This window comes from Anomaloglossus baeobatrachus, chromosome 1 (genome assembly GCF_048569485.1).
Source record: "Anomaloglossus baeobatrachus isolate aAnoBae1 chromosome 1, aAnoBae1.hap1, whole genome shotgun sequence".
NCBI classification, from domain to species: domain Eukaryota; kingdom Metazoa; phylum Chordata; class Amphibia; order Anura; family Aromobatidae; genus Anomaloglossus; species Anomaloglossus baeobatrachus.
In genome coordinates, this window is record NC_134353.1 from 674,650,551 (window position 1) to 674,678,471 (window position 27,921).

The following is a 27,921-nucleotide window of genomic DNA, read 5'->3' on the forward strand; positions in this document are numbered from 1 at the left end:
AAAAACAAAAATGGCCAACTCCCTAACGGGCAAAACATTCATACTATATTATAATAGAATAGTGATATTTGAACAAATCTCATCCACATACTTCAGAAAACTTAATCGGAGCCATATTGACACACACAGATTGTAAATATTCCGCATGTCAATTTATGCCACAGATTTATATTGTGGACTTTCGCCAATTTAATGGCAAAGTCATAATATACTTATAGGATCTGATTCATCATTTGTGCTTTTTTTTCTCACTTTTTGTTTTGTGGTATTTATTTACTGCTGTTTTATTGTACCAAATATTTCAAAATGGCTCATATGTGGGTTATGAATTTTTTGCAGTCACAAATGTTTTTTTTTGCCTTTAACCTTTTTGACTTTTCAGAGGAAAAAGTTGCAAATTTTGTAAAGCTTCCCAAAATTGTGCAAAATATCTGGCGTACAAAAACAAATCCAGGAGGGGCACTGCTGTACATTTGCAAACTATATGGGTGAGGGCCTGTCCCACAGAGCAAACCCCATCACCCAAATCGAACAAGAGGACTAAGTATGCATTGTGCTCAACGAAGAAGATCCCACCCCCACCCTCAATCCCCTAAAGAACAAGAAAACAACATAGAAACATAAATGCAAAACATCAAAATATAATACCCCGACCAGTAGTACTCCCTATAAAGGAGAAATTCACAGGATAATAAGAACAAAAAGATGCATAACTATAGCCAATCACAAATACAAAATAGTGCCACTGTAGTAAGACCACACTGAAATTCAAGTCCGACTACATAAAGGCACACAGATGTATGAATATAAGCCACAGTCAAGTAACAGGAGAAGATGCCCAGGAAAAGTACCCCATAACTTCCAAGGCCTTGTCGGGATTATCAAACAACACCGGTTTTCCATGGAGCACCACCCGAAGACGAGCAGGGTACAAGAAAGCAAAACGGATATCCTTGTCTCGTAGCAGCTTGCAGACAGATGAAAAGGCACGCCGCTTGGTAGCCACTAAAGAGGAGAAGTCCTGGAACAGGAGAAGAGAATGACCTTTGTACTGCAGTGAGGATATGGCACCGAATGCCCGGAGTAACTGCATTTTGTCCTGGTAGTTGAGCAGTTTAAAGATGACAGGATGTGGGCGAGCCACTGAGCCACAACATTCAGGCCCCACTCTATGAGCTCTTTCCACCACCATGGAACCAGGAAGCTCAGGTAGATTAAGTGCTCACAGTAGCCAAGAAGAGGTGAGATGATGAAGGTCCTTCAACGCCTCAGGGACAGCAATGAGCCGAAGATTATTGCGACGACTTCAATTTTCCAAGTCATCGATTTGTCCAAGAAGCTGCTTCACCTTTTCAACATTAACTTCCAATTGAGTAGAATAAGACTGCAGGGTGCCCTCCATGTCAGAGATCCTCTGCTCAGCCGACGAAATTTTGTTGGTGTGGTCGGTCAGCTGAGGCGTGATTAGCTCCAAGGAAGATTAAAATGTCTGAAGTCTAGTATCAATCGCCGGATTGAGCATCGTCATAATAGAAGTGGCAATGAATTGCAGCGATGCCTCCAACATGAAGATGTTAAGGCTGCTTTACACGCAGCGACATCGCTAGAGATGTCGCTGGTGAAAGCACCCGCCCCTGTCAGTTGTGCGTCACGGGCAAATCGCTGCCCGTGGCGCACAACATCGCTCAGACCCGTCACACGTACTTACCTGCCTAACGACGTCGCTGTTGCCGGCGAACTGCCTCCTTTCTAAGGGGGCGGTTCATGCGGCGTCAAAGCGACGTCACATGGCAGCCGTCCAATAGAAGTGGAGAAGGGGAGAAGCATCCGAAAGAAAGTGACACCCACCTCGTTGCGGGAGGACGCAGGTAAGGTGTTGTTATGCATTCCTGGGGTGTCACATGTAGCGATGTGTGCTGCCTCAGGAACGACGAACAACCTGCGTCCTGCAACAACAACGATATTTGAGATTAGAACTACGTGTCAACGATCAACGATTAGGTGAGTAATTTTGATCATTAGCAGTCGTTCGTACATTTCTCACGCAAGGACGAGGCCGGATGTGCGTCACGAATTCCATGACCCCAACAACATCTCGTTAGAGATGTCGTTGCGTGTAAAGCCCCCTTTAGAGTCTGTTGCTTTAAGAAAAGATCTGGAAACTTAAGCCCTAGTTTTAATAGATTTGGAATTGACAAAGGTTCACATATTTATCCATGAAGGTAAAGAACAGCAGCTGTAAAAGTATATAAGAGCCAGGTATGCACTTATAAAGGGGTCACCATGACTGAGACTCCGTAATGAAGGTCTACATAGCCAGGATAGAGAGGTGAGGCATCAGGAATGGCCGAGTAAAATTTGATCCAGATTTATTTAATCGTATGAATGTATTACACCATACCATCATATAAAAATAAACACCAGACAATAGATAGTGATTGAAAAATATCAAAAGGATAAAAATCAAAGTTGAATATCAAGATTTTCTATATATGCAGATCCAGAATAAAAAATATATGAGAGATGGAGTTGACAGTAGAGGTAAAGTCCAGGCAACAGATGAGTAGAGAAATATCCCAAATTGGACCGGGGTTTATCTGTTATATATCCAAGCAAGTACGTTCAGGTGCCACTATAAAAAGCAGTAATCACTGCCTAGCGTTGACATCCGGAGGTAGTGTGGCGCCCTGGACCAGCCAGGTAGCCACAAACATAAGATCACACACACACCCTCCCCTGGACAGTTCACACCAGTCAAACAAAACCCTTGTTGCCTCCCTCCAGGGTCTGATGTCCACACCAGGTGGGGCGGAGCCAGGCGGTTGGCCCCACCCACCGAGGAGTTCACAGGCCTGGAGGCGGGAAAAGTGACAGATTAAGTTTGGAGGTGAAAGTGAGAGGACAGAAACTGTCGGTGCCTGGGTGGGGACCCAGACACAAACAGCAAGGTTGGCAGACGGTGGTGACCGTCTGCAGGAGTTAATGGATCTCTGCGGAACCGTAGGACCAGGGTCGGGCAGTGGCCCGCCGGTACCGAACCGGGCAGCGGAGTGAAGCTAAGCACAAAGCCAGGGCCATCAGACCCCGACTAGGCTTGGAGCCGCCGACAACGGTCAAATCCGAAAGTGACCGGAACCCCAGGGGTTTCCTAACACTCAAGACCCGACAGAAGGCAACAGTCCACACTGTGAGGATACACAGCCACCGCCACAGGCTAAAGATCCAAGGGCCAGCGCCTGCGGGCAACACGGTCTCCTCCGGTACCTATACGCTGGGGAGCGGACAACCGTTGGGAAGCCATCGGAGTCAACACATACATACACAGGTGCAGGGAAAGACAGCCACCATCAACCTGTCCGGGGAGAGCAAAGACACTGCAGCCGACTGCGGGACCCGTCCATCCAGCTGTTTGGTTTACCAGAGAGTCTGTGAATTTATACCTGAGTGAGTACCACAGTGCCATCCGGCACTGCGCCGCGCTGCCTCTGCAACCCTGCACCCCAGCCATCCAGCCTCCCCGTATCACCACTGGGCCCCGGGATCACCAACCCCTACCCACGGAGGGGGAAACAACATCCTAGCTGCTCCCTATCATCGCTCCCGGGATCCCCGTCACCAGCAGCGGTGGTGCCCATCATCACCACGACACGTGGGTGGCGTCACGAACTATCTCCCAAAACAAACCACCCCCTTTTCACTCACGGGCGAGGAGCGCTGCTCGAGTCCCCGGGTCCGGCCCACCGCTCGAGCCACCGAGCAGCAGCAGCAGCCGCGGACCTGAGTGTAGCGAGCGTAGCACCTCCGCCCGCGACAGTAGCACAAAAGAAAAGTTCACATTAATAGCAGGTTAGGTGCCAGCAAACAGCATTCAAAGCAAATGCATCAGAGGACTGCAGAGTTCTAAGTTCAGTAAAAGAATATGGCAAGCCAGAGTCTATTCACAGCTGTGCATAGAAGGAAGAGGGGGTCCCCACAAAACAGAGGCAGCCCCCGGAGAAAGCTTACCCCCTGGAGCAGGAGTCAGATGGAGCTCTGATGTCTGGCAGGAACACAGCAGGCAGAGGTGGAGCACAGCTCTGGATGCAGGCACAGTAAAGGCCCCGGCTTCAGATGATGCAAGTAGGCCACATTGATAAAGAGCATGGAGGGGGTACAAAACCCACTCCACAGATAGCTGGGAGGTGCCCCACACAGACTTTGGGGGTTATAGTTACCAACAGGCAAACTGAGCCCAGAAAGAAGCAATAAAGTAGCTGTTACTGGCTAGAGCTCAGCAGTGTGCTTCCTGCACAGGCTGTGTGACGCCCTGGCACAGCCAGGGTGTCACATAAAGAGTTAATCCTCCTTGGTAATATGATCTCACACGGTGCAGCATGACAAAGCACAGCCCCCAGTGTAAGGGAAAAGCAGAGGAGAGGGGAGGGGCTGGGGCAGACAGTGTGTGGAGAGCAGACAGGACGGAGGTCTGAAGTAGTAGCTCCCGGCTGGGAGTGGAGTGTGCTCTGAGAGGGCCGGGTGAGGCCGTAGTGAGGAAGGGGCCAGAACAGGTAGCCGGAGCCGGGCGGTGGCCCCTCGGGACCTGGGTACCCGGATCACTACAGGGGAGTGATTCCCCGTTCCCGGCTGAGGAGCAGTGGAAGAGAGTGGAGAGAAAGACACTTGCTGCAGGGAAAGAACAACCAGGGCTGCTGCACCGTGTGTGGGATACAAACACCCCCGTACCGAAGGCTGCGGACACCGGCAATTCTTGGTTCACCAGTGACTCCGTGTGACTTTATTGTGAGTACACTCGTGCCCTCGGGCACTGCACTGCAGCACTGCGCCCTGCCGCCCCCTGCTTACCCCATCATCGGGCCCCGGGACAACCAACCCCCCTACCCACGGAGGGGACATAACAACTACGCTGCTCCCTGTCATCGCTCCCGGGATCCCCTTCCAGAGCAGCGGTGGTGTTCCACCATCACCACAACCGTGGGTGGCGTCACGGACAATCTCCCCTAGCAAAGCCCCCTTTTACTGTGGAGCCTGGGATCACAGACCGGGTCACGCTGCCGTGATACCCACAGAAGTGACTCTGTGGCCCGGATCTGAGTACCCCTGGTCCCCGGGCGAAACATTTGGTGTCACGAACAGGATCGAACCCATCCAGTTATCTGGAGGAAGTGCGCCTTATTCTGGACTGTCAGCGGTGATCCGCTGCAAAAATCTTAAAGTCACCATCTTTGCCGCCATTTTTGGGCGCGAAAATCTCCCGCCCAGCACCTTCTTCCCCAAGCGTTGGGCGCGAAAAAGAGGCTCCGCCCCCCGAGAACGCGGGCGGAAGTGAAGCTCCGGAGGACCGGAAGCGAAAGGGAAACTTTAAAAGTTGCTGGAGGGACTGCTCCCGAGTACCAAGGGGGAGCAGTAGAAAGGAACCGCAGCTTATGTGACAAGGACTGTGGAAGCAGGGACGCCAGGACTCTGCCAGCATTTGGTTCCTGGAAGAGGCCGCCGCAGCGATGCACCGAGCCGTTACCCTTGTTACCGGTAGCGGAGCCCGTAGCGCCTGTTGGGGAGGACCCAGACCTGGGGTCCCCAGGCCTCACCTTTGTCACCACCCTGCCACCGGCCCCGGCAGTCCGCCCGGCCGCGACGGAGATGACGACGGCTCCGGCAGTCCGCCCGGCCGCAACGGCAGCGAAGTACCGGTCCCGTTGACCGATCTGGAACCGCTTCTGGACTGGGGTCAAGGGGTGCTGCCTGGGTTTTAGGGGCAGCACCAAGGCTAGGTTGTTTGGGTGGGTGACTGAAGGAACCGTTACCCTGTTATTATTAAAAGTGTTGGACTGTTACTGCAATGTTAAAGTGATGTGCATCCCGTTTTGGGAGGATTGAAAATGTTTGATGTTTTATCTTTTCCAGTTTAATAAAATGTCGGTGCCTAGCCGGCCCGAGGACGGGCCGTGTTTTACCAAGGGGGTGTGTGACGCCCTGGCACAGCCAGGGTGTCACATAAAGAGTTAATCCTCCTTGGTAATATGATCTCACACGGTGCAGCATGACAAAGCACAGCCCCCAGTGTAAGGGAAAAGCAGAGGAGAGGGGAGGGGCTGGGGCAGACAGTGTGTGGAGAGCAGACAGGACGGAGGTCTGAAGTAGTAGCTCCCGGCTGGGAGTGGAGTGTGCTCTGAGAGGGCCGGGAGAGGCCGTAGTGAGGAAGGGGCCAGAACAGGTAGCCGGAGCCGGGCGGTGGCCCCTCGGGACCTGGGTACCCGGATCACTACAGGGGAGTGATTCCCTGTTCCCGGCTGAGGAGCAGTGGAAGAGAGTGGAGAGAAAGACACTTGCTGCAGGGAAAGAACAACCAGGGCTGCTGCACCGTGTGTGGGATACAAACACCCCCGTACCGAAGGCTGCGGACACCGGCAATTCTTGGTTCACCAGTGACTCCGTGTGACTTTATTGTGAGTACACTCGTGCCCTCGGGCACTGCACTGCAGCACTGCGCCCTGCCGCCCCCTGCTTACCCCATCATCGGGCCCCGGGACAACCAACCCCCCTACCCACGGAGGGGACATAACAACTACGCTGCTCCCTGTCATCGCTCCCGGGATCCCCTTCCAGAGCAGCGGTGGTGTTCCACCATCACCACAACCGTGGGTGGCGTCACGGACAATCTCCCCTAGCAAAGCCCCCTTTTACTGTGGAGCCTGGGATCACAGACCGGGTCACGCTGCCGTGATACCCACAGAAGTGACTCTGTGGCCCGGATCTGAGTACCCCTGGTCCCCGGGCGAAACAGCTGCAGCCAAGCTCCCATATGCGACAAATGTTTTAATGTTTGTTGCAAATGATAAATCAGACACAAATATTTGGAAACCCTTATGGTGAATTATAAAAAAAAACAACTGGCAAACACATGTAAAATAGAAGATGAAAAATAAAAGATGAAAGATAAATTTGTTGCAAACAATAAAAAGCTGCAAAACACCACATTGTAAAAAATAAAAAGGCCCAAATACGATAATAAATCAGGCCCATAGTATATAGCGTTGCACGTTCTGCGCATTGCACATTATAAGCTGTGCTGTGGACAGAAGATGAGCGAGTGGTCAGTCCATCTTTCAAAAAATACAATATAGAAAATAACATTTTGTAACATACCTTAGACGTATAGAACAATACATGTCACTGGAATGTAAAAGAATATATGATTCAGATAAACCAAATTTGTACTCTAATTTTATCCATAGATTCCTAGATAGATGAGATCTGGGATTTTTTCTTCTACATGGCTTATGTAATATGAAGCTTTGTCAGCCCACCTGGTTTTTACAGAACTGACATGGACAGTGCAAGGCATTGTATGGCATTAATTGAGGCAGCATATGCTCATGTAAATGATGTCAAGTTTAATTCTTATCTTAGTAAATTTATTTCCCGATATACTATATGCAAAAACAAGCCCAGTGGCATAAACAGCGACCAAAATGTAAACATATCAATTACAGTGTCCAGTCTTATTAGGGTAAAAATGACGTTATTATATAATGTCTAATCCTATTAGGGTTTAATCCGGTTCCTAATATGAGCTATTAACAACTCATTTTTATTTTGATTGGATAATGGAATAAAATAGTAAACATAGGAGTACATAAACTGTTTTTTTTTTAGCCATACGAGTTATTATATTCGTAAATGCATACATACTGCTGTAATTTTTGCAAAGCTAATGTCACAACTTCCTGACCAGTAGGGATGTCATAAACTAATCTGAGTAATAGTACTGGTAATGATGTAGCTTATACACAGTATATCACAAAAGTGAGTACACCCATCACATTTTTTGTAAATATTTTATTATAGCTTTTTATGGGACAACACTGAAGATATGACACTTTGATACAATGTGAAGTAGTCAGTGTGAGAGTGTGTGTGCGATAACACCAAATGTAGCACACCTGCTCCCCATTCACACCTGAGACCTTGTAATACTAATAAGTCACATGACACAGGGGAGGGAGAATGGCTAATTGGGTACAGCTTGGCTATTTTCACTTAGGGATGTACTCACTTTTGTGATATACTGTACTTGTGATGTCATAAAATGTTACCTGACAGAAACACAATTGTGATGTGACTTGTGTTTCCAAAATCCGCTCTCAGTAGCTTACTTAAAACCAGTTGTGACTGTGATTGAAACTTACTTGTGATGTCAGGGCAGTTACTGATGGAGTCATTAAGGGAATTACACTTATAATGTCGCATAGCTCTGCAGAATAGGTGATAATTTATTGATTGGTGGATGTTCAACTACTGGAACCTGCACCGATTGACAGAACAATAATTTTCATGCACAATGAGGCATTTTTATTTGTGATAAACTGGAGCAGCAATGTACACATGTGGTCAAAATTATTGGTACCCCTCATTTAATGAAAGAAAAACCCACAATGGTCACAGAAATAACTTTAATCTGACAAAAGTAATCATAAATAAAAAATCTATGAAAATGAACAAATTAAAGTCAGACATTGCTTTTCTACTTCCACAATTAAAAAAAAAATAAAACTTATGAACTAGGCCTGGACAGAAATGATGGCACCATCCTCCTTAACTTAATATTTTGTTGCACAATCTTTTGAGTCAATCCTTGCAATCAAACGATTCCTGTAACTGTCAATGAGACTTCTGCACCTCTCGACAGGTATTTTGGCAACTCCTCAAGAGCAAACTGCTCGAGTTGTCTTATGTTTGAAAGTTGCCTTTTCCAGACATTATGTTTCAGCTCTTTCCAAAGATGCTCAATAGGATTTAGGTCAGGACTCATAGAAGACCACTTCAGAATAGTCCAATATTTTCCTCTTAGCCATTCTTGGGTGTTTTTAGCTGTGTGTTTTGGGTCATTGTTCTGTTGCAAGACCCATGATCTGCGGCTGAGACAAAGCTTTCTGACACTGAGCAGCAGATTTCTCTCTAGAATCCTTTTATAGTCTTGAGATTTCATTGTACCCTGCACAGATTCAAGACACCCTGTGTCAGATGCAGCAAAGCAGCCCCAGAACATAACCTAGCCTCCTTCATGTTTCACAGTAGGGACAGTGTTCTTTCTTGATATGCTTCACTTTCCGTCTGTGAACATAGAGCTGATGTGCCTTGCCAAAAAGTTCCATTTTGTCTCATCTGTCCATAGGACATTCTCCCAGAAGCTTTGTGGCTTGTCAACATGTAGTTTGGCAAATTCCAGTCTGGCTTTTATGATTTTTTTTCCAACAATGGTGTCCCCTCCTTGGTCATCTCCCATGAAATCCACTTTGACTCAAACAATGACGGATGGTGTGATCTGAGACTGATGTTCCTTGAAGCTTGAAGTTCACTGTTAATCTCCTTAGAGGTTTTTCTGGGTTCTTATGTTACCATTCATGTTATCCATCTCTTTGATTTGTCATCAATTTTCCTCCTGCGGCCATGTCCAGGGAGGATGGCTACAGTCCCATGGATCTTAAATTTCTTAATAACATGTGCAACTCTAGTCAAAGGAATATCAAGCTGCTTGGAGATGGTCTTATAACTTTTACCTTTAACAGGCTTGTCTATAATTTTTGCAATGCAAAGTAGAAAAAGTATAGCACTCACCGGTTAAATTGCTGTGCAGAAAAACTGTTTATTTAAACATCGGAGGTTACATGTGCGGAGAGGGCTGGTGGGGAGAGGGAGTGTGCGCTGTAGCAGACGACGGCCGTTTCGCACCTGTCCGGTGCTTCAGCTGGTCTCTCTTTGTAATGGACTTTCTTTGTAATGGACAAATAGGCTTGTTGAATACTGAGTAGTGCCCTGGAATTCCTCCCTTTTTCTGAATGAACATTTGTCTATAATTTTCTTTCTAATCTCCTGAGACAACTCTTTCCTTCGCTTCCTCTGGTCCATGTTGAGTGTGGTACACAGGTACACACCATGTCGCCAAACAGCTCAGTGAGTATCTGTAGCCTATGTTTACTAGGCATTGCCCCCACTAGCCAGATTCCTACTCCACACTGATGAGGGGCAAATACCCCGAAACGGCTGTCTGTGGATGGATACCATGTTTGGTATAGGTGGTCTCCTTGACTGGAGACTGCCCTTCCCGTGGTTGTTCCTTCCCGGTGAAAGACCTGGCTAGTTTCCTGGCAGCGTTGAGAAACACGTGATGGTGTCTCCGCGGCTTTCTTATTTGCATACTTCCCAGGGGGCAATGCTCTAGAATCACTGCGTTGAGAAACACGTGATGGTGTCTCCGCAGTGGATATGTTGATCTCCCTAAGGTCAACAATGCTTGCTTAAGTAGTCTTTTACTAGGCATTGCCCCCACTAGCCAGATTCCTACTCCACACTGATGAGGGGCAAATACCCCGAAACGGCTGTCTGTGTATGGATACCATGTTTGGTATAGGTGGTCTCCTTGACTGGAGACTGCCCTTCCCATGGTTGTTTCTTCCCGGTGAAAGACCTGGCTAGTTTCCTGGCAGCGTTGAGAAACACGTGATGGTGTCTCCGTGGCTTTCTTATTTGCATACTTCAGCAATGGGCAATGCTCTAGAATCACTGCGTTGAGAAACACGTGATGGTGTCTCCACAGTGGATATGTTGATCTCCCTAAGGTCAACAATGCTTGCTTAAGTATCTGTAGCCCTACACTGTGTGCAGAATTATTAGGCAAATGAGTATTTTGATTACATGATAATTTTTATACATGTTGTCCTACTCCAAGCTGTATAGGCTTGAGAGCCAACTACCAATTAAATAAATCAGGTGATGTGCATCTCTGTAATGAGGAGGGGTATGGTGTAATGACATTAAGACCCTATATAAGGTGTGCTTAATTATTAGGCAACTTCCTTTCCTTTGGCAAAATGGGTCAGAAGAGAGATTTGACAGGCTCTGAAAAGTCCAAAATTGTTAGATGTCTTACAGAGGGATGCAGCAGTCTTGAAATTGCCAAACCTTTGAAGCGTGATCACCGAAAAATCAAGTGTTTCATGGCAAATAGCCAACAGGGTCGCAAGAAGCATGTTGGGCAAAAAAGGCACAAAATTACTGCCCATGAATTGAGGAAAATCAAGCATGAAGCTGCCAAGATGCCATTTGCCACCAGTTTGGCCATATTTCATAGCTGCAACATTACTGGAGTATCAATAAGCACAAGGTGTGCCATACTCCGGGACATGGCCAAGGTAAGGAAGGCTGAAAAACGACCACCTTTGATCAAGAAACATAAGATAAAATGTCAAGCCTGGGCCAAGAAATATCTTAAGACTGATTTTTCAAAGGTTTTATAGACTGATGAAATGAGAGTGACTCTTGATGGGCCAGATGGATGGGCCAGAGGCTGGATCAGCAGAGGGCAGAGAGCTCCACTCCGACTCAGATGCCAGCAAGGTGGAGGTGGTGTACTGGTATGGGCTGGTATCATCAAAGATGAACTTGTGGGACTTTTTCAGGTTGAGGATGGAGTGAAGCTCAACTCCCAGACCTACTGACAGTTTCTTCAAGCAGTGGTACAGGAAGAAGTTGGTATCGTTCAAGAAAAACATGATTTTCATGCAGGACAATGCTCCATCAAATGCATCCAACTACTCCACAGCATGGCTGGCCAGTAAAGGTCTAAAAGATGAAAAAATATTGACACGGCCCCCTTGTTCACCTGATCTGAACCCCATAGAGAACCTGTGGTCCCTCCTAAAATGTGAGATCTACAGGGAGGGAAAACAGTACACCTCTCGGAACAGCGTCTGGAAGGCTGTGGTGGCTGCTGCATGCAATGTTGATCGTAAACAGATCAAGCAACTGACAGAATCTATGGATGGTAGGCTGTTGAGTGTCATCATAAAGAAAGGTGGCTATATTGGTTACCAACTTTTTGGGGTGTTGTTTTTGCATGTCAGAAATGTTTATTTCTAAATTTTGTGCAGTTATATTGGTTTACCTGGTGAAAATAAACAAGTGAGATGGGAATATATTTGGTTTTTATTAAGTTGCTTAATAATTCTGCACAGTAATAGTTACCTGCACAAACAGATATCCTCCTAAGATAGCCAAACCTAAAAAAAAACTACTCCAACCTCCAAAAATATTAAGGTTTGATATTTATGAGTTTTTTGGGTTGATTGAGTACATAGTTGTTTGATCAATAATAAAAAAAATCCTCTGAAATACAAATTGCCTAATAATTCTGCGCACAGTGTATATACACGTCCACTGACTGATTATAAGATTGTAGACACCTGTGATGCTAATTAGTGGACACAACTTAATTTAACATGTCCCTCTTGTCACATTATTTTCAGGGGTACCATCATATCTGTCCAGGCCTGTTTCATGAGTTTTATTTTTTTTTAAAAATTCTGTGGAAGCATGGTTGAAAGCAATGTCTGACTTTCATTTGCTCATTTTCATAGATTTTTTACTTATTATTACTTTTGTTAGAGTCAAGCTATTGTGACCATTGTGGATTTTTGTTTAATTAAAAAAGAGATACCAACAATTTTGACCACGTGGGTACATGATGCCGAGGACAGCACTCGGCAGCCTCATAGGAGGGAATGAATGGAGTGACAGTTGAGCATGTGTGCTACAGTTCCATCCTAATGGCTCGCTCATACATCACTGTATATATCAGACAAGTGCTATCCAATTTTTTATCAGCACTCAAACCAGAGATATGTAATGAGGCATTGCTGATCAGCATTTTTTTTTTCATACTGATTTGGCATGAGAAAAAAAATTGCAGCATGCTGCAATTTCACACGCAAATCAGATTCCACTCACCCATTCAAGTCTATGGGTGAATTTGCCTCTGTCAATATAAGATATTGCATTTCATGACCTTCGATATCCAACATTATCTGAAAGAATTTCTTGATGCCGGACCTTTATTTTTCATCATGAACATTATATGAGAAAAAGGAGCACTCAGGCTGTCAATGTGAGAAAGCTGCAAAAGAATTGGTCTGACTACTCAATAAGCAGTCGCTTATGATGGCTTGGATGTGCTACACTTCTTTTCCGACATTCTTTTTTTCATCAATCATGATACAATTCTTTAATTGCTTAATGATCTCACCTCCGGGATTTCTACACTTTCTGCAGCTTTATCACCTAACTACCTCCATTCCATTTTTTGCTATGTTTCACAATAATTGTTCCAGATAGGGTAATGATTGGTATAATTTTGTAGGAATTTTATAGCTGAAGCATATTTGTAAGGTGACAATTTCTAAAAAATAGAATAGAAAAAAAAAGTTTGTGCCTTACTTATGATATAAAGTAACCATTTTTGTTATATATTCAAATTTTATCTTCATTTTCTCATGGGACTATATTTTTAGAAAGCATTTTATTCTCAAGGCTCCTCAATAGAGTATTTTTTAATTTTCAGTACAATTAATGTTATTAAAAAATAAACAAATAAATAGCTTATGTTTTCTCTTAGAAAGTTATGATTTTTTGGGCTTCGTGAGTACAGAACTGGGAAAAAATGTAGCCACTGTGTTAACTCTCTGACAATGGCAGCTGTTTTTGGACTGCCTATGATCAGGAATAACAGCGCTTTAGACAAAGCGTGTTTTCCCTGTGTCCAAAACGTTGTGTTGTACAGTAGAAGCACAGTGGATGGGATTTATAGAAATCCCATGCACACTGTGCTTCTTTTTTCCCACAGCGCAAATTGACTTACGGCACAGCTTTACGAGACGCAGCATGTCCATTTATGCTTGCGGAGACGCAAGTGTTCTCTGCAGGAGCACACCCCAAAACCCGCAGTCCCTCGGACCCTGATCGTGGGCACGGGCAGCTGCGTTTTCCTGTGGACACCACTCACATATCCACAGAAGGGCTGACACTCTGTCAAGGATGCACTGTCTATGGATCGTGTGCACATACCTTAACAGTTCTGGTTCTTAAGGTCCCCTTCATACACATTAGATTAAAATGATCTGATGAACAATTGTCCAATTGAGCATTGTCCAATATTGGATTTTTTTGTCTAATGATGCAGTGAGTGATGATCATTGGCTGATACAATTGAATACACTGCAATGGGATTTTGAATGACAATAAGCATTTGTTCATCCGTTGTCAGTTGAATAGACAATCAGTCATCTCACTGAATCAGCCGTTGATGCAGTGGCATTACTAGAGTTTGATGGGCTCTGGCGCAAAGTTTGAACCTTCCCAGTGCCCACGCCCCACATATACAGATTCTCCGGGTACGGGATAATGACACCAACACTCGGGGTATGGGATAAGTACGCTGACACTTGGCTCTTTCCCTCAGCACCCTGGTTTCCCATGATCTGAAATCCCTCTTTCTATCAGCACACAGTTTTTCTATGTTCTGATATCTATCTTATCCTCAGCCAGCACCCAGCTTTCCCATGCTCTGCTATACATCTTTCCCTCAGCACCCATCTTTTCCATATCAGAGCATGGAAAAGCTGGGTGCTGAGGGAGCCTCTTTCACTCATCACAAAATTTTCCCATCCCATGCTTGTCCCCTTGTATATAGTTTTCCAAATACAATAATGGCCCACACATAGCTTTCCATATAGTATAAAGGGTCTCACATAACCCTTCATATAGTAGAATCCACCCCATAGTCCTCGATGTAATTGTGATGACATGGTCTCTGAGTGCCTTGCATGAGTTAACTTTCTTAACATTCAGCCAGACATGAAGACACTTTGTTTATAGATGGGGGATAATCCCTCATTGTTCTACAAGACTCTTGGGAGTTTAATATTGAAGTTTTTGTTGACTCTTATAATTGTTTTGGCCACTGAAGGCCAGACACCCAGATAACTCAATTCTGCGAACTTTCCATTGTATTACTAAGTGAATTGCTAGATGTGATGTAATTTACCTGTCTCACTCTTGTTTCTGGATATTTGAATATAGCTTGAAATTCATCCAATAAGAGAAGCAACCTTGTACAACCAATCCGATAAGGGCACAGTTTATCCTAAGGGAAGGTTATGGCTATAAAAGATGACTTCCTGGAGTCACCAGGTTGTTGATGGATGTTGCATGATCCAGTCTAAGCTCTTAGGAGCTGGCTAGGGGATCAGAACCAGGATGCCTTGTGGACTCGGTCTACGGACTTTGGCTCCGACTAGAGGATCACTTGGCTACGTGGCTTCAATCTAGGGACTACGAATCCAATTGGAGACCATATCCACAGTCTAGGGATTTCGACTCCAGCTGCCAGGATTATATCACATCATCACACCAGAGACTACTTAAGGAAGAAACCCAGGTTGGGACAATTTGGTCACCTGGCTACAGACTTTGCAGACCTCAGCCAGCTTCCTAAACCTGGCGTTATTCCAGTCTTGGTGGGTGCCCGCCGAGAGCGGGGTGCTGCTGGATTGGAGTAAGTAGCCCTGGAAGCTCTGATGCACGGACATTTTAATCGCTGGTGAGCCAGCGGAAGTGTGAGACTCTGTTGCCTGTTACATTTGTGTGTTTTGCTGGTTATGTGCTATGTGCCATTAATTGTTTGGGGATCCAATAAAGTCTTAATATTGTAATTCCCTCACCCTTTGTTGTCTGAGTAGTGTTCGGCCCACAGTTAAGGAGGTCGGCATTCAGTTGGGATGAGCCCTGGGCCAAGCTGTCTTTCTAAAGGCGGCCGGGCCAGAGGACGAGAGCACCCACTGACCCCCGTGTCTCCACAGTATTATAATGCATTTCCCATAGTGCTCCATGTATAAAGTAGCCCTCATAGCTCTCCATATATTATAATGCACCTCATAGTCCTCCATATATTATACTGCACCCCATAGTCCTCTATATATTATACTGCACCACATAGTCCTCCATATATTAGAAGGCATAGTATAAAGGATCTCACATAACCCTTCATATAGTAGAATGCACCCCATAGTCCTCTATGTAGTATAATGCATTTCTCATAGTGCTCCATGTATAAAGTAGCCCTCATAGCCCTCCATATATTATAATGCACCTCATAGTCCTCCATATATTATACTGCACCCCATAGTCCTCTATATATTATACTGCACCACATAGTCCTCCATATATTAGAAGACATAGTATAAAGGATCTCACATAACCCTTCATATAGTAGAATGCACCCCATAGTCCTCTATGTAGTATAATGCATTTCCCATAGTGCTCCATGTATAAAGTAGCCCTCATAGCCCTCCATATATTATACTGCACCCCATAGTCCTCTATGTAATTTACTGCACCACATAGTCCTCCATATATTAGAATGCATATATTAGAATGCATACATAGTCCTTCATGTATTATAATGTACCCCCATAGTTCTCCATGTTTTATAATGTACCCCCATAGCCCATGTATAAGGTAGCCCCCATAGTCTTCCATATATTATAATGCAGTCCCCATAGTCCTACATGTATTATAATGCAGCTCCATAGGCCTTCATATTGTATTATGCAGCCCCATAGTCCTCCATGTATAATGCCCCACTATAGTCCATGTATGAGGTGTCCTTCATATTGTGTTATGCAGCCCTATACTCCTCTATGTATAATGCACTCCTATAGTCCATGTATAAGGTGTCCTTCATATTGTATATGCAGCCTCACAGTCCTCCATGTATAATGCACCCTGTAGTCATGTATAAGGTCGGTGTCCTTCACATTGTATATGCAACCCCATAGTCATCCATGTATAATGCACACCTGTAGTCCATAAATAAGGTGTCCTTCATATTGTATTATGCAGCCACATAGATATCCATGTATAATGCACCCCTATAGTGAATGTTTAAGGTGTCCTTCAAATTGTATTATGCAGCCACATACTCCTCCATGTATAATGCACCTCTATAGTCATGTATAAGATGTCCTTCATATTGTGTTATGCAGCCTCATATTCATCCATGTATATTGCACCCCTATAGTCCATGTATAAGGAGTCCTTCATGTTGTGTTATGCAGCCCCATACTCCTCCATGTATAATGCACCCCTATAGTCATGTATAAGATGTCCTTCATATTGTGTTATGCAGCCACATACTCTTCCATGTATAATACACCCCTATAGTCATGTATAAGATGTCCTTCATATTGTGTTATGCAGCCCCATAGTCATCCATATATAATGCACTCCTATAGTCCATGTATAAGGTGTCCTTCATGTTGTATTATCCAGCCTCATAGACCTCCATGTATAATGCACCTCTATAAGCCTCTGGCCACTGTGTACTCACTGATTAAAAAAAAAACAACAAGTACTCACCTTACCTCATTCCGCCGCTACTCTGGTCCGAGCATCCTCTCATTTCATGCACTGCAGTCTCCCCACAGCAGCCACACAGTAGTGATGCCACCATGCTCTGCTGCACTGAGACATTGAGCGCATGTATAGGGGGAGAATGAGGAAGGATAGAGCAGAGTGCTCCACTCCATGTTTCATCATTGCTGTGTGTGATGATGGCAGAGAGGGGCCTGGTGCCCCCGCTGACACCAGGCCCCCCTGACTCATTGGCCCCATAGCAGCTGCATGGTTTGCCACAGAACACAGCTCCTCTCTCATTGAGAGGAGCCAGCTGCTTCACTACACAGCGGGCACTAGGCCCCTAACCCTGCTGGGCCCAGTTGCAATGGCGACCTCTGCGACCGCGGGCATTATGCCCCTGAATTGGCGGTTCATTACTTTCAAGATTGCTATTTTCCACTTTCATTTTTTCTACTGTGTATGGCCTCCATTAGAAGCGGGTTTGAAGGGACCATATTTAACCATTTATTTTCCCTCTGCAGTGGGAAACTGGGAGATCCCTCTGCAGCCCTGATGAGCTTGTCTTCTCAATAAGCCTGTTATTAGGTCAATTGTGTGCTCTGCCTGTACCCGACACAAAACTATGACAATTCACTGTAAAGAACACACTTTTGCCACGTGGTCATTGGACATGTGGCAAATAGCGCATCTCGTCTACAGCCCAGTGGGTTAAAAGCTCAGTGCATAAAACTGCAATACAAGTTCAATAAACCTGTCCTCATCAATAGCTCATGTGCAAGTAACTATTTTTCTAAATGGTACAGAAACAAAAAATTAAAGTCTTCTTTGAGTCATATAGTATTTCATTGACCCATGTGAATCGGGAAATGTCCTGGAACAAATAAAATAGACCTGTAGGCACATAGATAACCAGAGAAGGACCAGAAGAATTTCCTTTTGGACTACATCGGGCAAGTATGTATTAGTGTTACTGTTTTTTAGCTGTGTGAAATCGCGCAGCAGACTCTATGTACAGAGGCATTTGTTAGAATTCTTGTAAATGATATTCATATTACTCCAGGTATTTTAACTGCTGATAAGGGTAACATAGTCAGGAAAATAAGAGTTTGGGCATTTTTAAATTGTGTACGCTGTATGAAAGTTGTTCTTCCAAATAACAAGTTGTTACAGATAAATGCAGAGCTGTTGGATACTGGTAACAGTGCTTTAGGGAGGACTCTGTAGGATTAAATGTAAGCACTGTTCTTTTGAATAGAAATGACTAATTTCCATGATTTTGTCACTTTCTTCAGCAACGTATGATTCATGATTCCAGCATTTTGCCATCCAGGGATGTTTTATCATGCTTTATAGTGACAGAAGTGAAATGTCTCCTCGAAAATATATTGGAAAGTAACTTGCCGAGTTAATGATATTGCTTTAGCCTGCTATTTTACTTGCTACACATCTAATCCTACCTGTTCTGAAACGTTCTTCCCATTTCAGAGCTGTGTAAGAAAACAGTGTAATTGGACATTTTTTTTCCCGTGCAGGTTTGATATGCAGTTAGCTCAATCTATTGGAGAGGCAGCATTTGAGAAGAGCTTACGAGAGAAGGTGACTCAAGAGAATACATCCTGTCGATGGGAAGTTGGCAAGCTTCGACAACAGTTGGAGGTGAGATTGTGAAAAACATTTCTGACAATTCATTAAATTGTCACCCTCCCTAAAGTAAATGACTACCTTTAAACCCAATATTACAGTATACATGTACATAAAAAGTTGAGTATTTTATTAAATGCATTGCTTTACAGACAGCGAATTTCAGAATATAGTATTAAACTAAAGGGTGCTTTACACACTGCGACATCGCTAGCGATAGCTAGCGATGTCGAGCGCGATAGCACCCGCCCCCATCATTCGTGCGACATTTGGTGATCGCTGCCGTAGCGAACATTATCGCTACGGCGGCGTCACACACACATACCTGCTGAGCGACGTCGCTGTGACCGCCGAACAATCCCTCCTTCAAGGGGGAGGTGCGTTCGGTGTCATAGCGACGTCACTGCGGCGTCACTAAGCGGCCGCCCAATAGCATAGGAGGGGCAGAGATGAGCGGCCGGAACATGACGCCTACCTTCCTTCCTCATTGCCGGTGAACGCAGGTAAGGAGATGTTCGACGTTCCTGCAGTGTCACACACAGCGATGTGTGATGCCGCAGGAACGAGAAACAACCAGCGGGATGCACCACCAAAGATATTATGAAAAGCAGCGATCTGTCAACGATCAAAGATTTTAGACGTTTTTGCGATCATTGCCCATCGCTCATTGGTGTCACACGCTGCGATGTCGCTAACGGCGCCGGATGTGCGTCACTAACGACGTGACCCCGACGATATATCGTTAGCGATGTCGCAGCGTGTAAAGCACCCTTAAGTGTCTGAACACACACCCTACAAGTCTCAGAGTCTTTTATATATTACGCTAAATATACTAAAGTATGTAAAATTCTTTATAAATTCCTACATATTAATTTCAAAGCAATTACACTCCTCAACATTGAAATTGCAAAAACAAGAAGGGTGAGCCGTAAGGTTACACAAATCGAGGAAGTAGCAGATGTTCCTGAGATCTACAAATAATTATATTTTCAAGCACCTAGCTTCAATCTGTAGGAGTGTCAGAAAAGTCAGATTGAAAGTAATTTTTTTTATCAAGTTTTGTGCCATGATTGTGCGTTGCCTTTTGCATATCGGTGTGCCAGTTATCGCCACTCGTCACATACTGAGAGGGACAGAATTCTTAAACCAAGAGACCTTGGTTTATCACTCTGGCAGATCGATATACATGTAGGTCAAGCAGTAGTAGTTCAACGTTGCATATACCAGTGGTTGGGAGAATGGCAAACTTGAGTGACAGCAAAAGAGGCACATGGTTGGATTGTCAGTTTAGAAGAATGGTGCACAGTAATCCATTCTGTACTTTCAGTGAAATTGGACATCATATACCAAGCCTAAGGTAGCAAACAGTGTATACAAGACCTTTTAGAAAGGGTTTGGATGACATTGGGCTACGAGTCAGACATCCATCCACAGGTCTTTTATTGCCACCACTTTAAAAACCTTTCATGGTGAAGAGCAAGATGGCAAAGGAGGGTGGAATTGTGGTCTATCCTCTTCAGGGATGAGTCTCGCTTCTGTTTTGGGCTGAATGATATCCGGAGATTAGTCTGGAGACAATAGGAGCAATGCCAGGAAAAGAACTTCAATAGAATTTGTCACTGTGGTCTAAAGCTGGGTTCACACATAGCGACAGCGACAATGACGTCGCTGTTATATCACCATTTTCTGTGACGCAACAGCGACCTTGTAAGTCGCTGTTATGATCGCTGCTTAGCTGTCAAACACAGCAGACGCAGCGGCGATTATAACGACACGCGTCGCTGTGGAAGCCATGCTGCACTTGTTAACTAAGGTAAATATCGGGTAACCATTACCCGATATTTACCTTGGTTACCAGCGCACACGCTTAGCGCTGGCTCCCTGCTCTCCTAGCCAGGGTACACATCGGGTTAATTACCCGATGTAACCTCTGGCTCCGGCTACGTGTGCAGGGAGCCATCGCTAAGCGGTGTGCTCTCACGCAGCCAGTACCGGCTCCCTGCTCACGTAGCTGGAGTACACATCGGGTAATTAACCCGATGTGTACTCTGGCTAGGAGTGCAGGGAGCCGGCACTGGCAGCGTGAGAGCGGCGGTGCTAGTAACTAATGTAAATATCGGGTAACCAAGGAAAGGGCTTCTTGGTTACCCGATGTTTACCTTGGTTACAGCTTACCGCAGCTGCCAGACACCGGCTCCCTGCCCGCTTCAGTTCGTCGCTCTCTCGCTGTCACACACAGCGATGTGTGCTTCACAGTGGGAGAACGACGAGCAAAAAATGAGCAGGACATTCAGCAACGAGCGGCGACCTCACAGCAGGGGCCAGCTCGTTGCTGGATGTCACACACAGCGACAGCGATGGGACGTCACTGCAACGTCACAGAAAATGGTGACGTAGCAGCGACGTTGTTGTCGCCGTCGCTGTGTGTGACACCACCTTTACTCTATGGCATGAGCTGGCTTAATGTACGGTAGCCAGATCCCTCTTTTCATTCCAGCTACACTATTAGCATTGATTTGATCATGGAACAAGTGAAATGGCTATTTCCCCAAAGGATCCTAAGAGTTATTTTTCAACCCGACAATACCAGGTTGCATATTCCTCATGCTACTATGAGTATCCTGTGTTGACTAAATGTGCCACCATGGCATACAGCACCTTCAGACTTGCCTCACATTGAGCACATCTATGACATCATTGGTTTTCAATTGCACAAGGAACTACCATAGTGGATCTTGATGTTTTGTGTGCACAAGTGCATTTAGTGTGGCAGAACATTCCCCAGATAATATTAATGACCTCTTTGATACTGTGCCAAGTTGTGTAAGTGTGTGTATTCCTGCACATGGCGCTTATACTCGATGATGAATAAATAGAGATTATTTTTTCTTTCCATGCTTCACATTTGCATATGATTAACATGTCTATCCTTGCTGAGATTTCCATAACCCTTTGACTTTTCCTTCTTGATGTTACAATTTCAATGTTGATGAGTATACTGTATTTAATACCAGGACTGATTTTTTTGTTTTTATTGAGTGACATATATTTTAAGTTTACTTTGTATTTGCATTATTTTTTCACAATGAAGACAATTTTTGATTTTTGCTGTGTTTTTCTTTTCTCCCCTTCTTCCACAATTCTTTTTTTTATCATTGTATTGTAGCAGTATGAGGAGGTTTTTTTTGCAGGTTGTATTTCAATTTACAATATATTATACCCAAAATGGTTAAAAAGTGTGTAATTCTGCCATTTTTGGGGGGGCAGCGGGGCGTGTTAGTTTCTATAGAGGTCTCTGTGTGGTAAAAATTACTGATAACTTTAAACTACTGGTCCAACGATCTGGTAACCTGATACCGCAGGTCAGCATGATTACAGTGATACCAGATACTATACTTTTTTTATAAAATTTTACTGCTTATCATATATTCCGAATTTAAAATAACATTTGTTTTTTTTCTATCATTTTCCTAAGACCCCCTTTCCATTGATCGAGCTGTGTGAATGTTTATTTTTTTGCTGGCTGAACTGTAATGTTTTAGGTACCATTTATTGCTTTTTGATCCATTCTTTTAGAAGCTTGGATTTTTGAGAGACTTGTTATACAAAAAATGCTTGTTTTTTACTTTTTACATTATTTTAGGCCTCTTTCACACATCTGTGCAAAACACACACGTGTATGTGTGTGCGTGTGTCCATTTGTGTTCCAGTATGAGCTGGTATACTTACCTATCTCCGGCGCTGCTGTCTGCGGCGCTGCTGTTACTTCCGTATTCGCGGTGAGTGCAGTGAATATGCATTAGCATAATGAGCGGACCTGGAAACAACAGCATAGGCAGAGACAGGTAAGTATCAAAATTCTTTATTTTTATAGGACACGTGTTATCTCCAGAACGTGTCCCACTGATGTCACACGTATCTTAATAGTGTGTGGTCCGTGTGACACACATGCTGCCAAAGAAAAACGGACATGTCACCGCGTGTCACACACGAACACAAGTCCTTGTGAAAACATAGACATGTATGCAGATCCATTGATTTTACGTGTGTCCGTGTCTCCGGTACATCTGAAAATGGAAGTCACACGTAGCTGAAACACGGATGTGTGAAGGAGGCCTTAAAGAAATTTTTAAACACTATTTCAGTTCGCTAAAAGACTTGAAGCTTTGATCATTGCATTTCTTGAACAAAATACTGCAATACTTTAGTATTAATGATTTTCTATTGCGCCCAGTCTGAATAGCATGCTCCTTTTGGGGAAATGGAATATTAATAATGGCCATTATGATGAATGATCATGTTTGTAATATGGCTCTCTGTCCTGGCTTATTGAGCGGAGTCCCAAACAAGTATTCTTCCTGTGATGTCTAAGGGATAAGAAGAGGGGATGCAATAATTAGTCAAGCTTACTAAAGGAATACTCTGGGTAAAACAATGATACACTGTATTGTTCATGGCCACATTCAAAGAACACCAAAGGAAGAGTCCAAATGTCATGCACCACTCCCTCATACTCAGTATCAGATATAAGGCTCCCTTCGCATGTATGTTTAAAAAAAATGCATGTGTGATTTTAATGTGTTAAAGACGTGCAAAGATAGATAGATGGATAGATTAGCTAGATAGATGGATAGATTAGCTAGATAGATCGATTGATCAATCAATAGATAGATTATAGGTTTTACAGCTATTAACCAAATAATTAAATGAAATAATTTGTGTGAGGTCCCCCTCATTTTTGATAATCTGCAAAGGTAAAGTAGACAGCTGAGAGCAGATATTATCAGGCTGGTAAGGTCCATGGTTATTGGACTCTTCCCAGCCTAAAAATAGCTGCCCACAGCTGCCCCAGAAGTGGTAAATCACATTAGATGCTCCAATTTTAGTGCTGTGCCAATTGCCCTGGTGCAGTAGCAATCAGGTTAATGGTTTATGGGATTGATGTCAGCTGGCATCAAGCCTTGGTGTTAGTAATGGAGAGGTGTCTATCTGGCACCCTCATTAGTAATCCAGTAATCCCCCCAAAGAAATACACACGCATGAAAAAGTAATCTCAGTAAACACCCCACAAAACTTTCCCATGTTTACAAATTTATTAAAATAACAAAAACCCATGCAACTTCGCCGTAGTCCAGGGAATCTGCCGTAGTCCACTGAATCCGTTGTAGTTCAAGAAAGGATATTTAAAAAGAAATACAAACATACAAGGAGAAATAAAATAAGACCCTTACCCTTGTTCACTACTTTACTAAAATTTTGATACCCAGCCATGATGAAGCCCGACAGCTTCTGGTATTCTCAGGCTAGAGAAACTCATTGTTATTGGATTGGACCTCTCCCAGCCTAAAAACAGCAGCCTGCAGTCACCCATGATTGTCACATCCAATAGCTATGACAATCCCAGAACTTTACCTGACTCTTCCTGATTGCCCTGGTGCAATGGCAATCGGGGTAATAGGGGGTTAATCGTAGCTCACAGCTGCCAATAAGCCCTAGATTAGTGATGGGGAGGGTCTATGAAACCCACCATTACTAATCTGTAAGTGAAAGTAAATAAACCCAAACACCAAAAAAATCCTTTATTTTAAATAAAATACAAAAACACCCTCTTTCACCAATTTATAAACCACAAAACACCCAAGCCCAATGTAATCCGCACGAGGTCCCATGGCGATTTCAGCTCTGCTACATCTGAATTCACAGAGAGACCCATAGAACATGACTGCCCACTGTGAGCTTCAGGCAGAGACTGAGTGACCACGCGATCAGCGGTGACGTCACTCAGGTAAGTTGCGGGCACAGCTGGAGGTTCCCACAGGCCTCCACCTGTGACCACAGGTAACCTGATTTCAGGGTACATTATTAAACTCAGTGACCCCACCTAAGGTGAGGTCACTGAGTTTATTGAGGTCACCTGAGGTGAGATTACCTGCAGTCACAGGTGGAGGGCCATGGGAACCTCCAGCTGTGCTCACAATTTACCTGAATGATGTCGCCACTCATCGCGGGGCTCAAGCTGATCTGCCTTGGTCAGGAAATTTAGGTAAAGGACAAAGGAATTAAAATTAACCAATACTCCAGGTGAATTAACACTGGTTAGTACCTTTCATTGAGAACATTGATTCATAATTTGTTGGGGAGGTTAACTCACTTTTCTTTTCTTGTCTTGTGGAATTCGCTGTTGTTTATTGCGTTAGATTCCTGGTCTTTTTTTTGCGACTTTTGTGACTGTTTAAGACAAAAAAGGTAGCCCATAATGTTGCAAAAATTATGCAAGAAAATCCTGTCATTAAAATCCTGCTGCAAATGATGAATCAGGTGAAAACATTTGAAACCTTAAACCTCACCCAGAGTGTCGGACTAAGAAAAAAATAGGCAAACATATAAAATAGTCTTTAAAAAGGTGCAAATGGAAAGATGAACACGTGCATCTCAATAAATTAGACTATCATCTAAAAGTTAATTAATTTCAGTAATTCAACACAAAAAGGGAAATACAAATCTTTACAAACAGTGATCTATTTCAAGTGTTTATTTCTGTTAATGTTGTTGATAATTACTTAAAAACACTAAAAACTATTGCGTAATAGCACTGTTTTTGCAATTTCACCGCACTTGGAATTTTATCTCCATTTTCCAGTAGACTACATAGTAAAATTCATAGTTCATCCAAAAGTACAGCTCGACTCACAAAAAACAAGCCATCATACGGCTATGTTGATGGCAAAATAAAAAGTTATGGCTCTTGGAAGAAGGGAAGGAAAAAAACTAAATCGAAAAATAGAAAATTGCCAGGTGGTGATGCAGTTAACCATTTACCATGCCTTGCGAAAGTATTCGGCCCCCTTGAATTTTTCAACCTTCTCCCACATTTCAGTCTTCAAACATAAAGATAAAAAATTTAAATTTTATGGTGAAGAACCAACAACAAGTGGGACACAATTGTGCAGTTGAACGAAATTTATTGCTTATTTAAAACATTTATAAAAAATAATAAACTGAAAATTGGGGCATGCAATATTATTCTTCCCCTTAAAGTTACTTTGTAGTGCCACCTTTTCCTGCGATTACAGCTGCAAGTCGCTTGGAGTATATGTCTAACAGTTTTGCACATCGAGAGACTGAAATTCTTGCCCATTCTTCCTTTGCAAACAGCTCGAGCTGAGTGAGGTTGGATGGAGAGCGTTTGTGCACAGCAGTTTTCAACAGTCATTTAGGACAACATTGGATCATTCAGAGAAGGAACTTCTGGAATGAGTTTGCTGCACTGAAAGTAAAGGGGCCGAATAATATTGCACGCCCCAATTTTCAGTTTACAATTTTTTACAAACGTTTAAAATAAGCAATAAATTTAATTCAAGTTCACAATTGTGTCCCACTTGTTGTTGATTCTTCACCATAACCTTAACATTTTTTATCTTTATGTTTGAAGACTGAAATGTGGGAGAAGGTTGAAAAATTCAAGGGGGCCGAATACTTTCGCAAGGCATGGTAAATTGTTAACTGCATCACCACCTGGCAATTTTCTATTTTTCAATTTAGTTTTTTTCCTTCCCTTCTTCCAAGAGCCATAGCCATTGAAGCCTGAAATGTGGGAAAAGGTTGAAAGATTCAAGGCGGCCAAATACTTTTGCAAGGCAATGTATATTGATCACTGTCAGCAGCATTTAAATAACACGATTTCTTGTGCATGTGCACTCTTGCTTCCATCAGTCCCCCCCTCCTATTCTAGTGCCAGTGACAAGACTGCAGGATGCTGATGAATTGTGATGGCAGCCAATTGAAAGCCCCCACGGTTGCCATCTTCATCCCCATGTAATGTCTAATCTGTGGCTGGACATAATAGCACAACATAATTTTCCATATATACTACTGTCCAATACTATGGTAATGCAGTCTACAAAACAAGTGACCAAATAATTGCAGGTTCAGGCTCCCCACGATGACTGAAAAGTAGTGTAAAAAATAAAAGAAAAAGCTTTCCCAGTTTAGAAATAAAAGTACAGTTTAGAAGTGAGTTTTTTTGACCACCACACCTCCCTCCCAAAAATAATGGCAGAATTTCTGCGGGATGTTTTTTTTTTATTATTCCATCCAACTTTTTATTTGTTTACTGTTTTTCAGTACTTTTGATGGTAAAATGAATGTTGTAATTCAAAATTCCAACTCATCCCCTTAAAAGCAAGCCATCATGAGGCTCTTAGAAATAAAGGAATTATGGCTCTTGGAAGAAGGGCAGGAAAAACAATACCATAAAAATGACAATTTAATCAATTTGTTTTGAAATACGTGCACCAAAAAAAAGTAATTATCAGTACATGAACAACAATGGTAAGTCTTGCTCATATGTGTTGTTTTTTCATAAGCTTTTGCTTTTTTTGCCACAGCAAAAAGAGCTGGAGACGTCCAACTTAACCAAACAGGTGGAAGTTTTGAAAACGCAGATAAAAGAGTTATCCTCCTCCAGTGGGCTAGATCGTAATTCTGTCGTATCCCTAAAAAACAAAGTATGGGAGTTGGAATCCAGTGTTGCTGAGCAGAACCAACAGCTGGCAGAGCAAGCCAACTCCATACAGCGCCTTGATCAGGTAATGGCCACACACCCAGGAGTGCGGAAATAACTGTCATCATTACACACTATTATATTTACCGTAGTATTATTTTTGCTATTTCTTATTGAAGTATATACATCTTTCCTGGTTACACATTCATAGTTTTGGTGATATGAATTTGATCAAACTATATTGAGTAGCATAATTTGAACTGGATACAGTGATCAGAATAATGTAGAATTAAATATATGAGAAATTAAAGACTTGGTGTAGCCTGAAATAAGTGAAGTGGTTTATTTAAAAGTCTATCTTATAGGTATCCAATCAATAATGCATTGATCCTTGTGGTGTCTAATATACATCTATACCAGTTCTACAGAAGGAAAATGTTATTAAAGCTTACGCACATGGCTATATTACACCTCAGGACAACCGCCATAATAAACGCATGGTGATAGGGCACTTATACAGGACAGAGCTT

At 43.6% G+C, this 27,921-nt stretch overlaps 1 protein-coding gene across 1 annotated transcript in view; it reads left to right on the plus strand.

Annotated features, from left to right (window-relative positions):
- The window catches only part of MYO18B (myosin XVIIIB), a 1,019,172-nt gene that overhangs the window by 655,377 nt on the left and 335,874 nt on the right, over positions 1–27,921 (plus strand). The window contains exons 31-32 of the mRNA XM_075320057.1: positions 18,780–18,903; positions 27,276–27,476. Coding sequence (XP_075176172.1) covers positions 18,780–18,903; positions 27,276–27,476 — 325 coding nt within the window. The remainder of the gene's footprint in view (positions 1–18,779; positions 18,904–27,275; positions 27,477–27,921) is intronic.